Source organism: Cervus canadensis, chromosome 29 (genome assembly GCF_019320065.1).
Source record: "Cervus canadensis isolate Bull #8, Minnesota chromosome 29, ASM1932006v1, whole genome shotgun sequence".
NCBI classification, from domain to species: Eukaryota; Metazoa; Chordata; class Mammalia; order Artiodactyla; family Cervidae; genus Cervus; species Cervus canadensis.
The window spans coordinates 17,411,935-17,437,327 of NC_057414.1; the positions used below are offsets into that span (position 1 = coordinate 17,411,935).

Below are 25,393 nucleotides of genomic sequence, written 5' to 3' on the forward strand. Positions count from 1 at the left end.
GTTGATTTCCTTTGGGGCTGACTAGGCTGACCTAGACGGGTGGGTGTGGGGTAAGAGGAAGGTCTAAGAGAGGAAATACATGTATGCCAGTAGTTGATTCACTTTGTTGTATAGCAGATCTAAAATTGAGTCCCTTGTAAACACCATGAAATGTGTTTTTATGCATTCTGCCAATCTCTGTTTGATTGGAGAGTTTAATCCATTTCCATTTAAAGTAATTACTGATAAGGTGGGCTGTTGTCATGTTACTTCTGTCATGTCTGTAAATATTTATTTATTTACAAAAATATTTATTTATAACAAAAAATATTTGTTATTTTGTTTCTGTCATCTGTTTTAACTTGTTATTTCTATATACTTTATAATCTTTTACCCCTTATTTCCTGCCTTACTGTTTTCTTTTGTGTTTAGTTATTTTTTTCTCATTTCCTTTTCTATATATTATATACCTAATTTCCCTATGGTTACCATGGGAATTGCACTTACCATGTAATACTATGACAGTGTGATTGAATGTATACCAGCTTAAATTCAATGATATGCAATAGCTCTTCTCCTTCACAAGTCTGGTCCTACCCCTTTTGCTTGTTGATGTCAGAAAACATCTTTTTTCATTGTGTGCCCCTAAATATAAACTAATAATACTTCTAAATGTAGTTGTTTCTCAAATGATATTGAAAACAACATGTGGAGTGATAACCAGAGTTACGAAAATATTAGCTTTTAGACTAATGATTGTGTTTTTTTTTCTTTAAGTGTTTCAGTCTTAAATTATGTGAAAAATAAAGACATATTAAAGTCGTTGTATTTACAGACCATTTTTACAGTAATGCTAGATTTTAAATTTGCCCGTGTATTTACTTTTACTGAAATCCTTATGTTACCATACAGCATTGATTTACTATCTCATGACTTTATTTCACCTTGGCAGACTCCCTTGAATTTTTCTTACAGGGTCAGTCTAGTGGCCATGAATTCCCTCAGCTTTCATTTGGGAATGTCTTAATTTCCACCTCTTATTGAGTCCACGCTCATACTTCTCGCTCCACAACAAGCCAGTAAATTGAGACAGTTTTTTGGGGCAAGTATTAACAACTTGGTTCAGAAAACTGGCAGACTGAGAAGATGTCTAGTACCTCATAGAAACATCTCACCAACTTAGAACTTAGTCTTCATTTATACTACAAGTGGAGGGGTTGTGGTTGGTTGGTGCAAACTTCTTGGTGTATGAATCCTCTGTTCTTGTAGGTGTCCATGTAGTTCAGATCATGATTCCCTTGGGGGTGGGGGTAAAGAGCTCTGTCTCTTTTTTGGAGGGGGCATTTCATGAATGCCATCTATAATCTTTTTTTTTTTCCCCATCTATAGTCTTAAAGCATGTTCTGGTAGGATTCTGATGTCAAGCTGTTCTGGCAAAAAAGTTATTTGAGCATTTCATATACAAAGGAAATCTCAACTCAAAAGGATTGGTTACTCTGGCATATATAAGAAGCTGTGTTTCAGGATGAGGTCCCTTAGTTGGCATTCTGGAGTTTGTAAGAAGGAATGATTTTGTACTTCTTTAGAGAGTTTTGTGACTGAGATGGATCGAGATGTTTTCTGTGTCACCCTAGTGTTTACCATAAAGTATGTTGCACCCTTGTCTATTAGAAAGTCAGTCAGATCATTCCCCACTGTCAGTTTTACCTTGGGCTCCTGTGGGGAAATTGTAATTGGGTGCCTCAAGTCCAAGAGAGAATCTGAGCTTCTTCATTCATCAGAGTTTTCCTCTCTTTCTGCCGTATGAAAGGTTCCTACATTTCTTTGTTTTGTTTTTGGTGTTTTAGCCCAGGGCAATCGTTTTTTCCACTGTCCTTCCTCCTTACAGTAAGTGCATTGTTCCTTCCTCAGTGGTGGCTTACCGCTATTCCAGTTACTTGTCTTCTGGGAATCAAATGCTGTTGCCAAAACAGTGGCATTCTGTTTGCATCTTCTTATTTCTGTTATTGTTTCCTGTTGTTGAATACTTTAAAAGCAGCATCTACCAACTGAGAAGGGTTCATTCCAAATGCACCATCTCATGTCTGCAATTTTATCATATTTACATTTCCAGCACTTTTAGAGACCCCAGGATCTGCTATGGGCTTGATAAATTCATTGAAAAAATTCAGCGGAGTCTTTATTTGGTTTTTACTGAATTAAAAATAATTTATTGAAACCATCCTGCTGGCTGTTTGCATTTAGGCCCTCACAGGATAATGGCATAGGGGAAATTGACTTGAGCAGGGAGTGGCTCCTGGTCCAAACTTGGTATTCTAACAGGTCTAAGATGTCAATACCAGACGGAGACTCTGTGCTCCGGGACCTAATACAGGATTTTCTAATTGATCCCTATAAGGTGTGGGAGCCAGTTCGAACATTTCCTGAGCCCCAGCATTGGGAACTGGCTCTGACTGTACAGGAAAGTAATGAAATCTTGAGACATAGATATATTCACATAGCCAGAGTGGCTTGCACAGGTGGCTCAGGCAGAGAGGTAAAGGTTTTAAACAACATATCCTCACTCTAGTTCCCTTTCTTCTTTAATTTTCCCTGATGTAATAGCACAAATATTTGCACATAGGGCATTTCATCATTCTTCCCCATAGTCTTTACAGAATAGCTCTAATTGCAGAGTTGTATAGTCTTTTTGAGTGTTTTACTGTAAAATCAAAAATAGCAATTGATTGTTTCATGACCATTTTGCCTTGGCATAAACCTATCAGCCGAATTCTGGGCTGAGGCTTTCAGTTTTAAGAACAAAGTGGGAATTTTCTCTTCTCCCTGGGAATGTCCCACTTTCAGACACAGACAGACAAGTTTTTTTGTGTGTGTGTGTGTGTTCCTTTCTTCCATTTGACATCAGTAAAAATTTAAATATCACAGACTGATTTGACTGTAAATGAAGAAATGGTTCCAAAACAAAGTGAAACAAAAGCTTAAAGACAAACAGATAATTCTAAATAAAGCCTTAAGTTTGGTCTTGGGGTTTTACATATACCAGTGACACAGGCTGGAGAAGTGAAAGGCAACGCACTCCAATATTCTTGCCTGGCAAATTTCATGGACACAGGAGCCTGGTGGGCTACAGTTCATGGTGTCGCAAAGAGTCGGATATACCTGAGTGACTTTCACTTTCGGTGACACAAGAGATCACAGATGATGCAATTAACACAGCAAAGGTGGCAGTACATGGGACACAGGGTCTCAAGATAACCATATAAATCCCATTGGAGTTCCAGACAGGTGCTGTGACCACACATTGTTACAATAGAGTATTCTCTTTTTCTTAGTCATGGGTTCGTAGCTGTAATCAGACCACTCCCCAGAGGATGTTCTTTAGTAATAGTGGTTTTAAAGACAGAAATATAAGACAGACAAACAAATGACACACACAGATGCTTTCATTCAAAGAAACAGATAAACCAGTTGGAAAATTGGATAAAAATCAGCAACTGTTTCCTCTCTCCAACAGGGTACCCTAAAAAAAATTGACTTATGCCTGAGAGGAAAAGCCCCAAACAGAGAGGAGTAAAGTTTTTGGTTTATACACAGCAACAGCTTACCTTCCAGATACCAATTGCTCATTCCAACTGCCAAGTGCTGGGATAGCTGGGGCCACTTTGGGGGAATTTTGTATGGTAGATCTTCAGCATAAGTGGTCCCAGCAGTTGCTAGGGCCTTATCCAATAATTTCTAAGCTGGGGATAGCTGGCCATGAGCAGCAGGGATCCTCTCTAAATTCACCAAAATTTGTTACCTAAATCCAAGCTCATACTGCTTGCTACATGACAGTTACTGGGTCAAGGAGTAGCAGCTTTCTTTGGAAAGCCAGCAGACTGAGAATACGGTGAGTGAGTGTCCCAAAGCACCATCTTATCCAAGTTAGAATTTGGGCTTTTTATGTTCCTAAAGGAGAGATGATGTGGTTGGTTGTTGGAACTTCTTGGTATCTTTTGTTGTTGCACCTGTCCACGTAGGTCACATCACAATGTTCCCGAAGACCTCCAACAAGATAAGTGCTATTCTGTGTTCCACAACTTTTAATCTCCATGTAAATGGAAAAGTGTTATACTTTAATAAGTCATAGCCTTGAGAATGAACTGTGCTATATATATCAGGCCATAGGCAACATTCTTGCAATAGAGTATGCAATTTAACTTGCATATTAGAATAAACAGATCTAATATGGAGTCAGATTTTTTTTCCTATAACACCCATTATTTTTAAAAGACAGACTTTGCTGGATATAAATGTCTTCGTTGACAGGCTTTTCTTTTAACGCTTAGACTATGTGGATTCACTACCTTCTGTCTTCCAAAATTTCTGATGAGAAATCTGCTCAGGATGTGATTGAGGATCCTTGTATATAACAAGCTGCTTTCAAGAGTCTTTTCTTTGCCTTTGGCTTTTGAAAGTTTGATTATAATATGTCATAGGGTGGATCTCTTTGAGTTCATCTTGGTGTACCCTAGATACACCTAGATTCAAATGTTTCATCAGAGCACAGATCTCCAGTAATTGGAGGATAGTGACCTTTTGGCCCATCTTGGCTTCCATAAGCTGTGTGCAAGCTGCTCCAGGAACAGGGCACAGCTGCCTGTGATAGGGCTGAGAATGCAGAGTGGATAATTGATACTGTGCTAATTACTGAAATTGACCAAAGTTAACCATAACTTATAAAACTTCCCTGGAAGTTGCAAGACTTCAATAAACCCCATAGAGCCAAAGCAGTTACGTTTGGTAGATTTTGCCAGTGCACTTATTGTTTAGATGGGGGCAGGTTCCTGGTGCTTCTTTTTCTGCCGTCTTCCCAGAATTGCCTGCTGTGAATATAAGTTGTTACCTCTGAGTGATAAATGCCCAAGAATGCAATTCCTGGGGTATGATAGTTTGACAATTTTATAAGGAACTTTATAAGTTTTATGTATTCTGTGAGAAACTGCCAAACATTTTCAGAGGGCCTATACCATTTTATGTTCCCACTAGCAAAGTATGATGATCCAGAGGTTCTCCATCCTTGCTAGTTTAGGGCATTGTGATTTATTTTTAAATGTAGTCATTCTGTTATGTATAGTGATATCTCATTGTGGTTTTAATTTTCATTCCCTGGTGAGTAATGATATTGAACATCTTCTCATGTGCTAAGTTGCCATGGTCTATCCTCTTCAGCGAAATGTCTTATCATACCATTTCTAACTGAACTGCTTGATTTTTTTATTGTTAAAATTTGAGAGTTCTTTGTGTGAGTATAGTTCTTTATTGGATATTTGGTTTGCAAATGTTTTGTCCCAGTCTGTTTCAGGAGTGTACCATCTCCTTAACAGAGTCTTCCACAAAGCAAAGACTTCCACAGAGTCTTAACATTTTGATTATGTTTACCTTCTCAATTTTCTCTTTTATGAGTCTTGCTTTTAATGTCAAGTCTAAGAGCTCTTTGTCTAGCCCTTAGATCTCAAAGATTTCTGTTTTTTTCCCAAAAGTTTTATGGTTTTACATTGTGTACTTAGCTCTGTGATCCATCTTTAGTCAATTTTTATATGAATTATGTGGTGTGGGTCAAAGTTTTCTGTTTTTTGCCTTTGCCTATACAATTGCTCTAGTACTATTTGTTGAAAAAAACTTTTTATTTCATTGATTTAATTTTGCACCTTTAACAATTATCATTTTGACGTGTTTGTGTGGGGTCTGTTTATGGTTTTTAAATTGTTCAGTTGCTCAGTTGTGTCCAACTCTTTGTGATTTTAAATTATGTTCCACTAATCTCTCTTCTTTAAGACCACAGTATTTTGATTACTGTAGCAATATAGTAAGCCTTAATATTGGGTAGCATGATTCTTTCTCACTTTATTCTTTTCTTAGTATCATTTTAGTTAATTTTGGGCTGTGCCTTACTATATACATTTCAGAATCAGCTGGGCTAATTGTACAAAAATCCTCTCTCCTATTTTCATAGGAATTTCATTAAGCTTGCGAATCACTGTGAGAATTGACATCTTTACAATGTTGAGTATTTTGATTCATAAACACATATGTCTCTTAACTTTTTAAATCTTCTTTGATGACTTTCACCAGTTCTTTGTAGTTTATGGCTTATAGGTTTTGTTAAGTTAGTACCTAAGTATTTACTTTTCTTTGGAGTAATTGTTTATGGTATTGTTTCAATTTCTATATAGAAATGGAATGGTTTTGTGTATTGGTTTCAAAAAGTTTTTGAAAAGTAGGTTTTTATTACTATTTCCTTATTTCTATTAAAAAAATCTTTTAGGTGAGCTGTAGAATTGTCTTAGAGACAATTCCAACATACTAGGTAACTAATTGCAAGCACTCCTGCAAATGTAGTAGTATGATTTTTTATTTTCCAATTTATACACTGAGCCTAAGAACCTGCCAAGCTAGCATATGACAAAACTGCATTCACACCCAGGCTTGTACAGAGCTGTTTCCAATATACTGTGCCATCTCAGGGTTAAAACAAAGATTTTTGAAGGGATTTGTATGGTATATTTTGTGAGAAGTTTTCTCTGAAGATGAGAACTTGATTAGAATTACTAGATGTTTTTCTACTTATTTTCTTTCCATAGCTATAGATACTGCGTGCAAATCTACTGACATTTAGTGCACAGGGAAATTTGGGTTCCATTTATGCTACTCAGTGCTTTTGAAAATTCTTTTAAAAATTTGAAATGTAAATATTTACCAGATAGGTATTCATTTATTTATTCCTTCATGTTAACTATTTATGAAGCAGGTACTGAATATATGGAAATGAATAAGACAGAATCTCTGCTTTAATACGCTTACAGTCAAGTAAAGAAGACTGATAGGAAAGCAGGTAGAGTAGAGAGTGGTTAAGTTCTCTGAAGGAAGTAAATATATTTGCTTCACAGTAGTAATATGTGGAGCTCACTCATACTAGCTCATTGGAGCCAAAGAGGTTTGCAAACCTGTTTTAACAGCGGTGGTTGAAATTGGGCTAAGGCTTCCCAGGTGGTGCTAGCAATAAAAATCCAGCCTACCAGTGCAGGAGACATAAGAGGCGTGGGTTCAATCCCTGGGTTGGGAAGATCCCCTGGAGGAGGGCATGGAAACTCCATTATTCTTGCCTGGAGAATCCCATGGACAGAGGAGCCTGGTGGGCTCCAGTCTGTAGAGTCTCAGAGTGGGACACAACTGAGGTGACTTAGAATGCACTCATACATAGGAATATTTATACCATGGAAATTGGCTAATTCTAGTAGGGCTTTCCTTCCTCCCATTTTCCCCTCCATCTTTTCTTCACTCTGTACCCCTCTTTCTTCCTTCCTTCCTCTTTTCTTCCTTTATTTCTTCCCCCCTTAGGACATGCATACTACTGTTGATTGAGGAGGAAAGGTATTAAATGCAGTTATGTGTCTCACTGTAACATGAGTTCATCCTACATGTCATGTCATAAGTCGTCCCATGCCCAACTAATTCTGGTGATTTAAGCTACAGTCTTTCACAGATGTTGTGGCTGTTTACCTTTTAGATGATAAAAATAAGATTAAATCTAAATCTCCTGTGGGTTCCTTTTCTTCCCAGAGAATATAAAGCAGCTAATATCAGCATCAACTTATACGTCGTCAATGAACCTTGGCTTTTCTCATTGGTCTGGTGCTCCAGTATTCACTCCGTGACCACAGACAACATTGAAGTCCTGAATGAGATGAATTACCCTTACTACTTCATGGTGAGCTGGTTGTTCAGATTATTCTTCCTAGACTGATACAATGGGAGTCTCTGTCCCCCACCCACCCCTACATTGCCCACTGTGCAGATGTAGTTACTTAAGAGCAGAAACAATATGTGACATTGGAGATATGGCATTGTCCCTTCTGTCACTCAGATCCTTCTGTTATTCTCAGGGAGAAATTACTGTTGCTATAAATAATTGGCTGTTTATTGAATCCCCACAATGTGCCTTTCTTGGATACTGTAATTCAGCCCTCTGAGCTAGCCACTAGGAGTAATGCACGGGGAATCTGAAGTTGGAAGCTTCACATGATGCAGGATTCACAGTGTCTGACTCCAGTGTGTTGATGCTGCATCCCCACCTGTAGGCAGAGCAACAGTGACAGTGGATGAGGTGTGGGAATTCAAGTGTACTTGAATTCCAGAGTGAAAACTGTGGGTCCTGACCAAAATGCTTTTGAGAAGGAGTGTGAGTGTCCATCACCTAGCTTGATTTCCCCCTCTGTCCTGCTTCTGATCAGAGGCATGGGGGCCTGAACACCTGAGTTATACTTCCAGCTGAATCCCGTCACTTAGTATCTGTGAAGGGAACCCCAGCTAACCAGTTAACTGCTACAGAGCCCATTTTTCTTATCAGTGTGTAAATAGGATGACTGCGTCAGACACAATAGGCAACAACAGAAAACAGCTTAATTTCTCTTTTCTGACTTTTTAAACTGCTCTGTGAGCTAGACTTTTCCTTACTCTGAGTGAGATTTCTCTCAGATCCCATAGTTTTTCTAGTCATTCTTAGATAATCTCTCAATGTACTGTTTAGTCACCAAAAAGCCTCAATTCAGGATCAAAATGGGTAGTTCAGAATAATAACTCAAATTCTAAACTGCCTTGAAAATTAAAGCTTTAGGCAGAGAAACCTAAATGAGAAGACTGAATATTTTTGGTTGCCTTCTCCATACTTCCAGCCTTACTGGCCCTTTTTTTTTCTGACTTGTTCAAGGTCAGGAGCAGGTGCAAGGTAATTAGGGCAAAGGGCACAGTCTTGTAGGGTCGGTATTTCGTTGAGGCCCTCTGGTGGCAGTGTAAAATTGCCTACCCCTTCTTTCTTGGTGGCTTAGGGAGGTTTCTACAGATGATCCTCAAGGAAACCTAGGATGGCAGGTCTCTTGGCACAAGTGAAGCCTCTTCACTTGTCTTTCCTCATATTATCCATCTTCTTGTATGTACTATATACTTTTCTTATGTTTTTGATTTTTAAAGTTGCAGTGTAAACTTGTTCATTATATAAAATTCAGTTATTACAAAAATGTAAATTAGAAAGCCATGCATCGTTCATAATCCTACCCCCTAAATCAGTAATGGCTCAAAATTGTCCCTTCAGATATATTAAATAAAACTTTTTATTTCAGTGCTTGGATTGATGATATTTAAATTTATATTAAATTCATGTGTTTCAAAATCAAAGAGTGTAAAAGGATGTAAGTAAATAACTTCTTTCTAAAAGAAGGACGTTTAAAGGACTGAAGGTAACTTTGGTCAAGGAGGTGGGACCAGCATCCCAAAGGCTTTCCTAAGCAGCCCATACTCTGGGTCAGAATATGCAGATTCAAATCTTGGCTCTACCACTTACTGTGTTAACTCTTGGAAATGTTATCTAACTTGCTGGGCCTCAGATTGTTTGTTTGTAAATTGGAGATAAAACTAATACAATAGAAGCAGTTTTATCCAACACACATGGGTCTGCTTAGTGGTCTGTTTGTTGAAAAAGTTATAACAGGACATCATGAAATAAGTTATATATAGTCTATTACCATTTTATTATGTTTAAAAAACATACCTAATATTTAGTGGCTTAAAATTAACAAATATTTGTCTGTCACATTCCGTATGATGGCTGAGTTGTTTCTCCAGCCTGAGACAGCTTGACTGGACTAGGTGGTCTAGGATGGCCTCATCCACATGTCTAGGTTCTTAGCTGGGATGACTATGGTTTTTTCATTTGGTCACTCATCCTCAAGGAGGCCAGCTTGTGAATGTTCACCTGCTGGTGCTGGATTTCCAGCAGCAGAGAGGTCAAGCACCAGTGCACATGCTTTCTTAAGGATCTCCCAGTGTGATGTTTGTAAATGTACCATTGGCCAAAGAAAATCACATGATTAGGTTCAGATTCAAGGTGGGTCGGGGGAAAAACAGACTTTACCTCATAAAGGAAAGTGACAGTGCAGTCACATTTCATATAGGCCTGCATTTTGAATCAAATAATGTGGCCATTTTTATAAACAATCTACCACAAAAACAAACTCAGAATGGATTAATGATGTAAGACCAGATACTTTAAAACTCTTAGAGGAAAGCATACAACACTGTACCCTCTAGAATTCTCATCCAGATTCATTGGAGAAATCAAAAGCTTTATAGAAAAGCAAAAGCTAAGAGAATTCAGCACCAGCAGACCAGCACTGCAACAAGTACTAAAGGAACTTCTCTAAGGAGAAATGAAAAAGCCACAAATAGTGACAGAAGAAATTATGAATGGAGAAACTCACCGATAAAGGCAAACATACAGTAAAGATAGGAAATCATCTGTGCACCAAAATATGACATAAAAGCCATCAATTGTGAGGAGAGCACAAATGGAGGATATTGGAAATGCATGTGAAATTAAAAGACCTTAAAACAATCTTGTTTATATATAGACTGCTATGTTAAAACCCCATGGTTACCACAAGCCAAAAATCTACAGTACATACACATACACAAAAGAGAGAAAGAATCCAAACACAACACTAAAGTTAGTCATTAAATCACAGGAGAAAAAAAGAAGAAGTAATAAGACCTGTAAAAACACACCCAGAACAATTAAGAAAATTGTAATAGGAAAATACATATCCATAATCACCTTAAATGTAAATGGGTTAAATACTCCTATCAAAAGACACACACTGGCTGAATGGATACTAAAATAAGACCCATATGTATGATGTTTATACGAAACCCACTTCAGACCCAGGGATATATATAAACTGAAAGTGAAGGGATGAAAAAGATATTCCATGTAAATGGAAATCAAAAGAAAATTGGAGTAGCAATACTCGTATCAGACAAAATAGACTTTATAAAATAGTCAGAGACTGTTATAAGGGACAAAGAAGGACACTACATAACAATCAAAGGAACAATCCAAGAAGAAGGTATAACAATTGTAAATATATATGCACCCAAATATTAAGTACCTTAATACATAAGGCAAACAATAACAACCATAAAGTGAGAAATTGACAGGAACACAATAATAGTGGGGGACTTTAATATTTCATTTACACCAATGGGCTGATCTTTCTGACAGAAAAATTGATAAGGAAACACAAGTCTTAAATTACACATTAGACCAGATATTAACTAATATTTACAGAGCATTCCATCCCAATGTAACACAATACACATTGTCCTTAAGTGCACATGGAACGTTCTCCAGGATTGACCATATGCTGGGCCACAAAGTCAGTCTTGGTAAATTTAAGAATATTGAAGTTATATCAAGTATCTTTTCTGACCACAATACTATGATACTAGAAATCAACTACAAGGGGGAAAAAAATGTAAAAAACCAAAAACACATGGACGCTTAACAATACGTTACTAAGCAACCAATAGATCACTGAAGAAATGAAAGAAGTTAAAAGATACCTAGAGACAAATGAAAATGAAAACACGATGATCCAAAACCTATGTGACATAGCAAAAGCAGTTCTAAGAGGCAAGTTCATAGCAATACAATCTTACCGCAGGAAACAAGAAAAATGACAAATAAATTAACATTACATCTAAAGCAAGTTGAGAAAGAGGATCAAAGAAAACCCAGCGTTAGCAGAAGGAAAGAAATCATAAGATCAGAGCAGAAATAAATGATAAAGAGATGAAGAAAACGATAGGAGCAATGAAAAGTAAAATCTGTTTTTCTTTTTGAAAGATAAAATTGATAAACCTTTACCCAGATCCATCAAGCAAAAGGGGAGGGGGCACAATCAATAAAATTAGAAATGCAAAAGTAGAAGTTACAACTAACACCAAAGAAATACAAAGGATCATAAGAGACTAACACAGGCAACTGCATGCCAATAAATTGGACAACCTGAAAGAAATGGACAGATTCTTAGCAAGGTATGATCTCTCAAGACTGAACCAAGAAGAAATAGAAAATATGAACATACCAATCACAAGCACTGAAACTGAAACCGTGATTAAATGCTCCTAACAGGTGAATTCTACTAAATATTTAGAGAAGATTTAGCACATGTTCTGAAACTATTCCAAAAAAATTGCAGAGGAAGGAAAACTCCTTAACTCATTCTGTGAGGCCACCATCACCCTGATACTAAAACCAAAGATATCACAAAAAAAGAAAATTACAGGCCAGTATCACTGATGAACATAGACACAAAAGTCCTTAACAGAATACTACCAAACTGAATCCAACAACACATTAAAAGGATAATACACCATTATCCAGTGGGATTTATCCCAGGGATGCAGGAATTTGTCAATATCTACAAATCAATCAGTGTAATACACCACATCAACAAATTGAAAAATAAAAACCATATAATAATCTCAATAGATGCAGAAAAACTTTTGACAAAACCCAGCACCTATTTATGATAAAAACTTTCCAGAAAATGGGCATAGAAAGAACATACTTCAACAAAATAAAGGCATTATTTGATAAACCTACAAAGAACATCATAAACCAACACTGAAAAACCGAAAACATTTCCTTTAAGGTTAGGAACAAGACAAGGATGTCCATTCTCACCACTTTTATTCAGCATAGTTTTTGGAAGTCCTGCCTATGGCAATCAGAGAAGAAAAAGAAATAAAGGGAATCCAGACTTGAAGAACTTAAACTGTCACTGTTTGTAAATGACATGATATTATACATAGAAAATCCTAAAGATGCTCCCAGAAAACCACTAGAGCTCATCAATGAATTTGGTAAAGTTGCAGGTTGCAAAATTAATATACAGAAGTCCCTTGCACTCCTATACACTAACAGCAAAAGGTCCAAAAGAGAAATTCAAGAAACAATTCCATTTACCATTGCATCAAAATAATAGAATACCTAGGAATAAACCTACCTAAGGAGACAAAAAACCTATACTCCAAAAACTGTATGATGCAGATGAGAAAATCAAAGAAGACACAAATGGATAGAAAGATACGCCATATTCATGGATTGAAAGAATTGATATTGTCGAACAACTGTACTACCTAAGGCAATCTACAGATTCAGTGCAATCCCTATCAAATTATAAATGACATTTTTCACAGAACTAGAACAGGAAATCTTAAAATTTTTATGGATACAAAAAGTATCTTGAATAGCCAAACAATATTGAGAAAGAAAAATGGAGCTGGAAAGATCAGGATCCCTGATTTTGGTCTATATTAAAAAGCTACAGTCATCAAAACAGTATGATAGTGGCACAAAGAATTATAGATAAATGGGACAGGATAGAAAGCCCAGAAATAAATCCATGCACCTGTGGTCAATTAGTTGATGACAAAGGAGGTAAGACTATACAATAGAGAAAAGACAATTTCTTCAATAAATGAGGCTTGGAAAACTGGACACCATCATGTAAAAAAAAAAAAAAATGAAACTAGATAATTCACCTTTTGACATACCCTCAAAGTCTTTGAGAGCATTCAGCTGACTGAATTTTGTATTCTCTCACTTGTATGTGCTTCCCAGTGCACCAGCTTTGACTTCTAAGTTTAGTTTCCTTGATGTACAAGAACTTCATTTCATTTGGAGAATGAGGAATCTGCAGATTTTTATAATCCTCCCACCCTTCAGTTGCAGTTTATTTTTAAAAAACCTTTTCTGTCGTCATCGAGTTTTTCAAAGCATTGACTTTTTTTTTTTTTTGGAAAATGTTGTACTTTTAAAACTCTGATCATACAGATTTAATATAACATTAATTAAACTCCTTCCCAGGTGGTTCAGTGGTAAAGAATCTGCCTGCCAATGGAGAAGACACAAGTTGGATCCCTGGGTTGGGAAGATCTCTTGGAGAAGGAAATGGCAACCAACTCCAGTATTGTTGCCTGGGAAATCCCAAGGATGAAGGAGCCTGGGGGCTGCAGTGCACGGGGTTACAAAAGAGTCAGACATGACGTAGTGACTAAAACAACAATAATAATTACACTGTACATTTATAACAAGTACAGGTGTTCTAAGTCACATGGACAGTAAGAACAACTGATTCTTAGTGACTGTATAGCTGATCTGGTGGGCAGCCGGCAGCAGGCCAAGGCATCAGTCAGTCAATTGCCTATTGGGGATTAGGAGCCTTGGCTTAGTAGAAGTTGGTTAAGAGATTTTATTTTGCCTGCCTAGTAGATCTCTTGTGAGAATTAGCTGTGAAAATATACCTCACATGCAAAGAATACTACCTTCACTCCTGTAAATGCTCATTAGTGTTAATTGTTGTTCTCATCATTAACTTGATCATTCATATTATTGTTGTTGTTCTTATTTTCATTATTAATCAGACCAAGCAAAGACCTTGAATTAGGATGGAAATGACATAAGAAAGATAAAAATGCCAGACCTAGTACCATCAAGTAGTATTGGGGGTGGAAAAAAATGAAGGTAGAAAGGGAGGATCAAGCCAGGGAATTAAAAAAAATTATTCAGTAGAACCTAGATAATGGAGCTGTGAAATGGGTGATGTAGGAAAGAAGCCTAGAGAAGTGGGCATGTTAGTTAATAATGATAATTTCAGCATTTTTATTTGAAGCATGATGATTTATAAGAATGATTCCTAAATGCTGGTTCACAGACTGGTTGCTTGTTGCTGGGGAGCTTGTTAGAGATGCAGAAATTGTGATTCCTGAGTGCTAATGAGGCCCAGGAAGCTGTATTACTAAAGGCTGCAGCTCAGGTAGATTTGGATGCACAGCCAGGCTTGGGAACCTGTGCCATGAACACGCAGAGCGCTGGAAGTCAAGGAACTTGGGCTATAGTTCTACGTCTAGAGAAGATTTGCTTTGTGCCATTTTTGGGACTCTCTCCGACCTCTGTTGAGTGTCCAAGGAAATGATGTGTGTGAAGTGTTTTAGTCCTTGTAGAGCCCTGGGCACATGTAAGGGGGGGATTGTTAGGTTAGCAGCAGGTATTCTCTGTGTTTGACTTCAGTCCCGGGAATCAAGATTCCTCCTCCTGCTCTGCTCCCTCTTCATTCCCGCTCAGGCAAGGGACTTGATGCACATGATCTACAATGTTCTCCAACTGTAAATGCCTATAACTGTTTTCTGTTTTGCAGACACCAAATTTCTATATGTTCTTGTGGGTTTTCATGGATATTCTTTCTGCAGTTTTCATTGTTTCCATATTTCGTTTTCATTGGTAAGTATGCATTTGTAATTTTGTATAATTTTTTCCCAAAATAAGATGTACATGGTTTTGTACCTTGTGAAATTTGTGAACAAAGTTACACTCTTCCCTTAGTCCCATGTGGCAAATCCTCAGGGAGACAGGGTTTTAAGGGTTTTACCTTCCAAACCTCCTGTTTCTTCTCATGCTGCCTGCAGCTCCACACACCCTTCTACCTCCTCGATGTGAGACCGTATTCTAAGGATAAGGACTCTCACTAAAGCTTAATCAAAGCTTTTTACTACATATCCCTTGTGGATCAGTTGGGAGAGGACAAGAGTTGAAGGTGGTTCAGAACAAGTGTCCCACCTTCCACAGAATGGGACACAGCAGGGTGCAGTGTAAAGAGCAAGCTCACGCTCCAGGAAATCTGGGTTTTAGTCCTGGTTTTTCCTGTAGTTGCTGGGTGACCCTGGGAAAATCATTGCCCCTTTCCAGACCTTAGTCTTTTTATCTGCCCAATCAAATGACATTTGAGAATTCTTGAGGGGAAAAATGCATCAAGATCGTAAGGTTCAGGATGGGAGAGGGAACATCTGGTAGAAGAATTTTAGCTAGAAGAAACCATGGTATTTAGATCTCATCATGCTCGTCATTTCCTCATTTGAGTTATCCTTTAAAGGAGGAAACTTCATACCCTCTGCCCAAGGTACCATTTGACTGGTAATGTTCTTTTCTGGCCACTGCCTGTGTTATTGTTGCTTTGGAAGAGGTCTGTGAGGCTCATGGACACTCTGCTTCCTTCTAGGTGGAGAGCGAGCCAGAGTGAAAAAATTCGCCAGGGTATCACCAGTTACACAGGTAAAATCAGAGGCCTAGCCCCCTCTCATCTCTTCATCCCTCCCCATTGCCTCCATGAGGCAGGGCTTGCCTTTAATATTTCTGACAAGAGTTGAACAGGGTGGATACCACTGAGAAGCTGGGCAAAAACAGGCTGTGTGCAGACTCTGAGGCCCTTGACGTCAGAATACATTGTGGACTTTATCCTCTAAGCAGTGAGACTCCTTGGAAGATTTTGAACATGGTTGTATATTTGCTTGTCATATATTCATTCATCACATGATTATAAAATACTGACTTTGTGCCAGGCAGTGTGAAACTGAAGTACCTGAAAGCTTTGTATACGGAAGGTGTCTCGAGAACAGAGGCTGTGGTCCTCAGAGAGCAGTGAGGAAGCAGGAAAAGGTACAGCAGCCGTTGACATCTCTGGTTCAGCCATCTAGTTCCAGGACAGAAGCTGCCACGCTCCTCAGGGCTGAATGTGCTTTTTGTGGCTTCAGTTGTGATGTATGTTGGAAGGTGGAAGCAGAAAATTGCCAGGATCCTGGAATGCTGGACTAGAGTCTAGACTCAGCATATAAACATCAGGAAATGGCAAGTGAGTTTCAGACAAGGGAGCAGTATGCTTAGACACTTGTGTAAAGGGATAGAATAGCAGAATGACTTATTAATCAGCAGAATAACTCAGGACTGAGTAAGTGGGATGGGTCCAGTAAGGGAAGGGAAGCTAGAGTTTATTATTCAGGAGGTTGTGGGGATAATCACACAGTGAGTTTCTGGCTTGGGAAGCCACTGCAATGTTAAAGGGAAAACCAGTTAGGCAGAAGACTGTGCAGTCCATGATGCAGTTTCCTCCCATTGCTCTTGGAGTCTTTAAGTAAAGTTGATAACAGTCAAAAATGATTAATTAATTTCTTGTGAGCAGTTGTGAAGATGATAAGATACTTTGTATCAGCTATCAGTCTTCAACATATACATTACTTAGACTTTCAAGAATGTATCCGCAGGGACTATGAAAAAATAAGAAATTTGAAGGGTAATGGTCTTTTGTATTGTAAAACTGAAGGTTTAAATCAAGTCACCCAAATTTATTAAGATATAGAGTAATCTCCAGTGACTCTGAGTTTTATGGATTTTAAAAAGGTCACTCTGTGGGCTGTTAAGGAGACTGAAGGCTGTGTTCCAGCTGCCTTATGATATTTAGAAGTTATATCAGTAAACTAGGGCTTCCAAAACAAAATACCATTGAGTGGGTGCCTTAAACAACAGAAGTTGATTTTTCTCACATTTCTGGAGGCTGGAGGTGCAGGACCAACGTGTCAGCAGGTGTGGTTTCTTCTGAGGCCTCTCTAATTGACTTGCTGGTAGACTCTTTGTTGCTGTGTCATCCATCACACTGCCCTTCCTCTGTGCACACACAAACCCCCAGTGTCCTCTGTGTCTCCAGGTTTTCTCTTTGATCAGACTGGATCAGGACTCACCATAATGGCCTCATTTTAATCATGCCTTTAAAAGCTTTATCTCCTAAATTAGTCCTATATTGAAGTGCTATGGTTAGGTCTTCAACATATGAGTTTGTGTGGCACACAGTTCAGCCCATAATAGTAATCTAATCAAGAAATAGAAAGAATATGGAATTGGTGTAGAAAGCATGGATGGGTTAGAAGTTCTGAAGGAAAGTTCAAAGAACCATTTAAATTTGAATGAAGAAAGGTGGATATCATGCCTTAGAAAATAATTTAACTTGACAACAACTTCCCACCATATTTAAAGGAGAATAAGAAAATAAGGTGAGTAGATAATAAACTAAGAATCTTTCATGTTTTTAATTTTTAGTTGCTTATTTACAGAAACCAATTTTGCCTGGTCTAAATAAATAAATAGAAAGACCATTTGAGTACCTAAAAGAGGCAACTAGAAGGCAAGGGATGAAGTTTAGTATCAGGGAATGAACAAGGATGACTGGAAAGAAGCCATAACCACTACCTAGAACCATCAGTTCAGTTCAGTTGCTCAGTCGTGTCCGACACCTTGCAACCCCATGGACTGCAGCATGCCAGGCTTCCCTGTCCATCACCAACTCCCAAAGCTTGCTCAAACTCAGGTCCATCGAGTCGGTGATGCCATCCAACCATTTCATCCTCTGTCACTCCCTTCTCCTCCTGCCTTCAATCTTTCCCAGTGTCAAGGTCTTTTCCAGTTAGTCTGTTCTTCACATCAGGTGGCCAAAGTATTGAAGTTTCAGCTTCAGCATCCTTCCAATGACAGCCTGGAGCCATGCAGGGTGGGAAGAGCAGGCCTTGCATACTAAGCCTAGTGTCACATCTTGCACCGTGACTACCTTTTAGACTGACGTGTACTGCTGCACCTGCTGCTGCTGCCTTTAGGATACACACACACACACACACACACACACACACACACACACATCTTTAAGGTGTGTTTTTCAGCCCTTCAAAGAAGTTGATCCTTTACCTTTTGACTCGTATAGTTTCTTACGAAAAGTCATTCAAAAAAGAAATCTTCCATTATTTTATTCATTGTTCCTCTACTTATAATATTTTATTTTGTCTCATACAGTTTCTTATGAAAAGTCATCCAAAAAAGAAATCTTCCTTTATTTTCATCATTGTTCCTCTACTTGTAATATGTCCTTTTTAAGGTTGTTTCTTTTATTACTTTTTTCAGTAATTTGATTATGATTTACCTTAGTGCATAGTAGTGTGTCTACCTGCTTAGGGCTTGCTGAACTTCTTAGATCAGTAAGAGTATAAATTTTCAGCCTGTATTTTTCAACTATCTTTCTGCCATTACCTTCTTTTTGGGTTTCCAATTACATAGATATTAGATGGTTTTATATTATCTGATAAGTTACCAAGACTGTTTATTTTTATTTTTAGCCTGTTAATTTCTATGCTTCATTTTTGATATATCCTATTAAAGTTTGGGTTGTTTTTGATTGCTGTGTAACAAATTACCATAAATCTATCAGTGTAAAGCAACACAAATTTATCATCTCCCAGTTTGTGGGCCAGGGGTCCAGGCATGGGTTTTCTAGGTCTACTGCATATCTCACCAGGCTCTCATGAAGATCTTGGCTTGGGCTGCAGTCTCATTTGAGACTTAAGAGTCCTCTTCCAAACTCATTGATTGTTGGCAGAATTTAGTTCCTTACAGTTGCAAGAACTAAAGTCAGTTGTGTTTTCTTAATCGCTCTTGACTGAGTTTTTCTCTGAGATCTAAATATTCCATTCCAATCTTAGTCATAAGGCTTTCTCACATCATGGCATCTTACTTCTTCACACCCAGTATGAGAATATCTCTTGTAGCAGATGGATTCAGAAGAAAGAGGACAAAGGGAAAAAATATTACACAAGATAAATAGAAAACAAATTAAAATATAGTAGTCATAAATTCAACCATTTTATTAAGTTCAGTTAACATAAATGTACCAAATACTTAAAGCAGTAGTAGAGATTTTGGTATTGGATAGAATTAAGCAAGACCCAACCATATGCAGTTCACAAAAGAAATGCTTGAGATATAAAAACACAGATTAACAGTGAAAGGACAGAAAATTAAAATAAAATCAGAAGGGAGAAAAATGAAAAAAGATAGGATGGAAAATAACATGCCATACAAACAGCAAGCATGAAAATAATATCTGAAAGATAAACTTAAAAACGTGGAGCCTTACTTGAAACAAATATTTCTTAAAAAGGAAAAGGTCAGTATATCAAGAAGGCACTATAATTATATAGTTAGTAATAGAGCTTCAAAACACATTAAACAAAAATGGAAAGAAATAAAAAAAATCATAGTTAAAGATTTTGACATTCCTCTCTTAGTACCTGAAAGAACAACTGAATTCATCAAAAAGTAAAATCAGAAAGGATATAGAAGTCTGAACACTTCCAGCCAACCTGACCTAGCTGACAGAAAATAATATATTCAACAACTGCAGAATGTACAATATTTTGAAACGTAAATGGCATAGTTGCAAAATAGACCATATGGCAGGCCATAAAGCAAATCTGGAAGATAGAGCTGATTTACCCAACACACAGATGCAAACACACTGAATTATGTAAAATAAGGAGGTAGAGGAATATGTTCCAATCAAAAAAGCAAGATAAAACCCCAGAAAAAGAACTAAATGAAACAGAGATGAGCAATCTACCTGGTAGAGTTAAAAAATAATGGTCATAAACATATGGTTATTGAACTTTGGAGAAAAATAGATGGACATAGTGCAAACTTCAACATAAACGACAAGAAAGTACCAAACAGAAGTAATAACTGAACCAAAAAAATACATTAGAAAGGCTCAGCAGCAGAACAGATGAAGTAGTAGAATGAATCAGTGAGCTGGAAGACAAAACAATGGAACTCACCCAGACAGAGCGGCAGAATGAAAAAAGAACTTTAAAAAGGAAAGATACATTATGGGACTGTTGGGACAGCATCAAGTGTAATAACATTCACATTTTAGTGCTCTCAGAAGGAAAAGAGAAAGAAAAAAATGTGCCCCAAATTAACTGAAGAAATAGTGGCTGAAAATGTCCCTGTCTGGGGAAGGAAAGAGACATCCAGATCCAGAAGGCCCACAGAGTTCCAAATAAGATGATCTCAAAAAGACACATACCAAGACACATTAAAGTTAAAATGGTAAATTTAAGGATAAAGAGAGACTCCTAAAAGGAGAACACAAAAACCAACTTATAATCAAGGGAAACAGCATAAGGTCATCAGCAGATTTTTTAGCAGAAAGTTTACAAGCCAGATAGGAAAGGTGTGATATATTAAAAGTGTTGAAAGGAAAAAAACTTCCAACCAAGAACTCTCTACCCAGCAAGGTTACCATTCAGAATTGAAGGAGATACCAAGTTTCCCAGATAAACAAAAGCTAGAAGAGTTCATTACTACTAGACCAGTTCTACAAGAAATATTAAAGGGAGTTCTTTAAGTTGGAAGCATACAAAAGTAAAAATATCACTGGAATGTGTTTATGTATAATAAAGGTAGTAGAGGAATCACATATAGCAAATATAAAGATTAAAAAACAAAAGTAATAAAAATTACTAAAATTGCAATAATTAGTAAAGGATGCCTAAAATAAGAAGATATAAAATGTGTCATCAATCAGTATATTTCAAAAGACTGAAATCATACAGTATTTGAGCACTAAAGTAGTTAAATTAGAAACAATCATTAAAATATCTAGATAATTTCATAATTACTAGAAATTGATGTATTTCCAAACTTTTTATTGATCAAGAGATTAATCACAAGGGAAATTGGAAAATATTTTAAAGTGTAATGCATATACAACAGCAAAACTTGTGTGGTACAACTTAAGCCATAACTTAGAGGGAAGTTAGTAACTTTAACTTTTAGAAGGAAACCTGGCTTAGTAGTGATTAAGAGTCTACTGTAGCAATCTAGAAAATGGAGTTATTTTTTTTGCCAAGTAAAAGAAATGAAATGATAAAGATAGCAGGAACAATAAAATAGAAATGATGCAAACTATAGAGAAAATTTAAAAAGTGAAAAGTTAGTTCTTAGAAAAGATGAATAAAATTGATAAATGCTTAGTAAGGGGAAAGAGGAAGAGACAGACTGATTGCCAGTATGATGAATGATTAATGAGAGATTTTCTCTCCAGATCCTAGACATAAAAAGGAACATCATGGAACATTTTTAAGCTGTTAAATTTAAATGAGGTAAACAAATTCCTTCAAATGATTCAATTTTCCAGAACTGAAAAAAGAAATAGAAATTTTAATAACCTATCAGAATCTTTCAGAATCAAATCCATGTATCAAAAACCTCACAACAAAGGAAAGTCCAGGCCCTAAAAGCTTCACTGGTTAAGTGAATATTTAAGAAATAATACCAATTTTATACCGACTCACTAAAAATCAAGTGCATTTCCTAGCTGATTTTTTGTGGCCAGCAATAATCTCATATAAAAAATATCTGACAAAGACAGTGCAACATCTAAATGTATAGATCAATATCATTCACCAACTTAGCCATAAAATATATTAGCAGATTGAATCCATCAGTATAAAAAAAGGATAAAACATCTGGAGCAAGTGAGATTTATTGCAGCAGTACAACTTGAATATATAAGTTGCAGGTTAATCAAATTATCATCTAATCAAAATAGACTGGAAATAAAGTATATTTGACAAAAATCCACATCTGTTTATGATCAAGATCTGAATAGCCTAGTTATCAAATGAAACTTCCTTAATCTGATGAAAGATACTTAAAAATAAAACCTCAGCCGGTATGATTGTTAATGATGAAACCGTATTTTCTATCTAAGATCAGTAATAAGGTGAGGCTGTCTGCTCTCACTACTTTTACTTGGCATTTTACTGAAGATCCTAACCAGTTTCAGTTAGTTCAGTCACTCAGTAGTGTCTGACTATTTGTGACCCCATTGACTACAGCACGCCAGGCTTCCCTGTCTATCACCAACTCCTGGATCTTGCTTAAACTCAGGTCCATTTAGTAAGATAGCCAGTTTAGTATATATAAATATATATATAAAGATAAATAACAGGCATAAATGAATAAATAAAACTCCTAATTTGCAGATGTGATTATATACAGTAAAAAATTCTAAGGAATCAAACAACAAACCTACTAGAACTGGTGACTTAATAGCTCAGGAATGTTGTTCAGGCTCTAAGTCATGTCTGACTCTTTGCAACCCTGTGGATTGTATCATGCCAGGCTTCCCTGTCCTTCACTCTCCCCCATAGTTTGCTCAAACTCATGTCCATCGAGTCAGTGATGCCATTCAACCATCTCATCCTCTGTCGTCCCCTTTTCCTCCTGTCTTCAGTCTTTCCTAGCATCAGGGTCTTTTCCAATGAGTCAGTTCTTTGCATCAAGTAGCCAGAGTATTGGAGCTTCAGCTTCAGCATCAGTCCTTCCAGTGAATCAGTTCAGTTCAGTTCAGTCACTCAGTCATATCTGACTCTTTGCAACCCCATGGACTGCAGCACGCCAGGGTTCCCTGTCCATCACTAACTCCTGGAGCTTGCTCAAACCCATGTCCATCGAGTCAGTGATGCCATCCAATCATCTCATCCTCTGTCGTCCCCTTCTCCTCCTGCCTTCAGTCTTTCCCAGCATCAGGGTCTTTTCCAATGAGTCAGTTCTTTGCATCAAGTAGCCAAAGTATTGGAGCTTCAGCTTCAGCATCAGTCCTTCCAATGAACACCCAGGACTGATTTCTTTTAGTATCGACTAGTTTGATGTCCTTGCAGTCCAAGGGACTCTCAAGAGTCTTCTCCAATATCACAGTTCAAAAGCATCAATTCTTAAGTGCTCAGCTTTCTTTACAGTCCAACTCTCACATCCATACATGACTACTGGAAAAACCATGAATATTTAGAATTAATTTTCATTAGGATTGACTTTGGTTTGATCTTGCTGCCCAAAGGACTCTCTATAGAACCTTCTCCAGCACCACAACTTGAAAGCATCAAATCTTCAGCACTCAGCCTTCTTTATGGTCCCACTCTCATATCCATACATGACTACTGGAAAAACCAAGCTTTGACTATATGGATCTTTGTCAACAAAGTGATGTCCTGCTTTTTAATATGCTGTCTAGGTTTTTTCCCAAGGTAGCAAGCATCTTTTAATTTCATGGCTGCAGTCACTGTCCACAGTGATTTTGGAGCCCAAGAAAATAAAATCTGTCACTGTATCCACTTTTTCCCCATGTGTTTGCCTTGAAGTAATGGGACCAGATGCCATTATTTTTTTAAGTGTTGATACAAGGCCAGTATAGAAAAACCAACTGTATGTTGACATATTATCAGTGAATACTTTAAAAATTGAAATAGCATCATCTACAGCAGTATAAAAACATAAATAGGAATTTTAGGAAAATATTGTAAGCCCTTGCAAAGAAGATAGATGATTCGTCACTGAAAACTACAAAAGTTTAGTGAGAAAAAGAAGACCCAGATAAATGGAGCAACATAACATATTCATGAATTTGAAAACCTAATATCATAGATATTGGATGTCTTGGAATTGAAGTATAAATTCAGTTCAGGTGCATTAAAAATCCCATTCAGCCTGTGAAGCTAAAATTAAGCTCATGTGTGCAACTGTTTGTTCAAGAGTGAAATTACACACAGGGGAAAAATAACTGGATTCTCTGCTTTGGATTCTCACTGTCTTCTAGATTTTGTGTCCACAGTTCCTCCTTATATTGTAAATTCTTGGATAATTTTAAGATATTTTCTTCATTTTATACATGATCCAGTTTTTAATTTGTCTTTGATGAGAGTCCATTTCCTAGCTGCATTATGAGAAAAAGTCTCCATCATCTGTTTTTTCTATCATTCAGTTAGAAACAAAACGGAAACTATTTTCTGAGCAATTACTATGTGATAGACACTCCTGAGCACTATACATGGGGTGGCAAGCAAAGCAAGTCTCTATTCTTAAAAAACTCCCATTCTGATGGGGGATGTATTCAGTTTTCTATTTACACTGCTTCGGAGTCAGTGGTTGGGAAATACATGAACCTTAAACAAATGTTGATTTCACCCTTCTGAGTGCTCCAGTGGCGCATTAGAACCTCACCCAATAGACGCTTAAACTTAAGCACCTTGTTGTATGGATGACCATAGCGAAGTCTGCCCAAAGGCTGGGTAGGGAGAAAACTAGGGGGAAAGAATCTAAAATGGTAAGTGAGGAGCTGACATTTTAAAGATGACTAGGATTTTACCACTTTACTAGCAAAGATTGGAGAATTGACTTTGGAGGAATCCATCTTGTTTTCTTTTCTATCCCACAGAAGCTTCAAGTGCAAGCCTCCAAAATGAAGTATTGGAAACTTCGGGTATCACTGGACTTTCACCAGAGAGGCAAAGGGAACCTCCAAGTTCTAAACCTGTTATACCAGAGGTTGTCCATGAAACCACTATAGCAACCGTGCATCCCACAGATGACGTTGGACCACCAGTGCCCACTGAGCCAGCTTTTGAACCGACCTAAGCACCTACTTCGGAAGCCAACAGAGAGGCCACCCTCCAAACTGCATTGCCTACCTAGGAGGCAAATGAACCAACGGTTCCCTCTGTGGAGAAGCCTCCTCCTGAAATATAACCTGAAAAGCCCCCACCATTGACTCCCCCCAGTAATCCTGCTTTATGATGGTTTCTACCACATCCAGCATGTCCATCTCCCCCTTTTGGGCTGTCTTCAAAGAACAATTAGCCCCAACTTGCCTCCTCCTCCTTTTTCTCCCTCTCTGTGCCCAGGGTGACCTGATGGTAGAGGAATGTCAGGAAAGGAGTGCGGAAGAGCCAGGCTCTCAGGAAAACCACTCTGGTCTCAGCTCTCCTCTCCGGGGTTTGAGCAGAGGGGCAAGAGTGTGGTCCTGGAGCTGGAGCTGGTTTCTCTCCG

The 25,393-nt window shown here is 37.6% G+C and overlaps 1 protein-coding gene across 1 annotated transcript in view; it reads left to right on the forward strand.

Annotated features, from left to right (window-relative positions):
* Positions 1 to 25,187, forward strand: part of LOC122431006 (glycerophosphodiester phosphodiesterase domain-containing protein 4-like) — a 108,836-nt gene extending 83,649 nt beyond the window's left edge. Inside the window, exons 14-17 of the mRNA XM_043452027.1 lie at positions 7,582 to 7,729; positions 15,057 to 15,139; positions 15,915 to 15,967; positions 24,783 to 25,187. Coding sequence (XP_043307962.1) covers positions 7,582 to 7,729; positions 15,057 to 15,139; positions 15,915 to 15,967; positions 24,783 to 24,982 — 484 coding nt within the window. The 3' untranslated portion in view covers positions 24,983 to 25,187. The remainder of the gene's footprint in view (positions 1 to 7,581; positions 7,730 to 15,056; positions 15,140 to 15,914; positions 15,968 to 24,782) is intronic.
* The last annotated feature ends 206 nt before the right edge of the window (positions 25,188 to 25,393 follow it).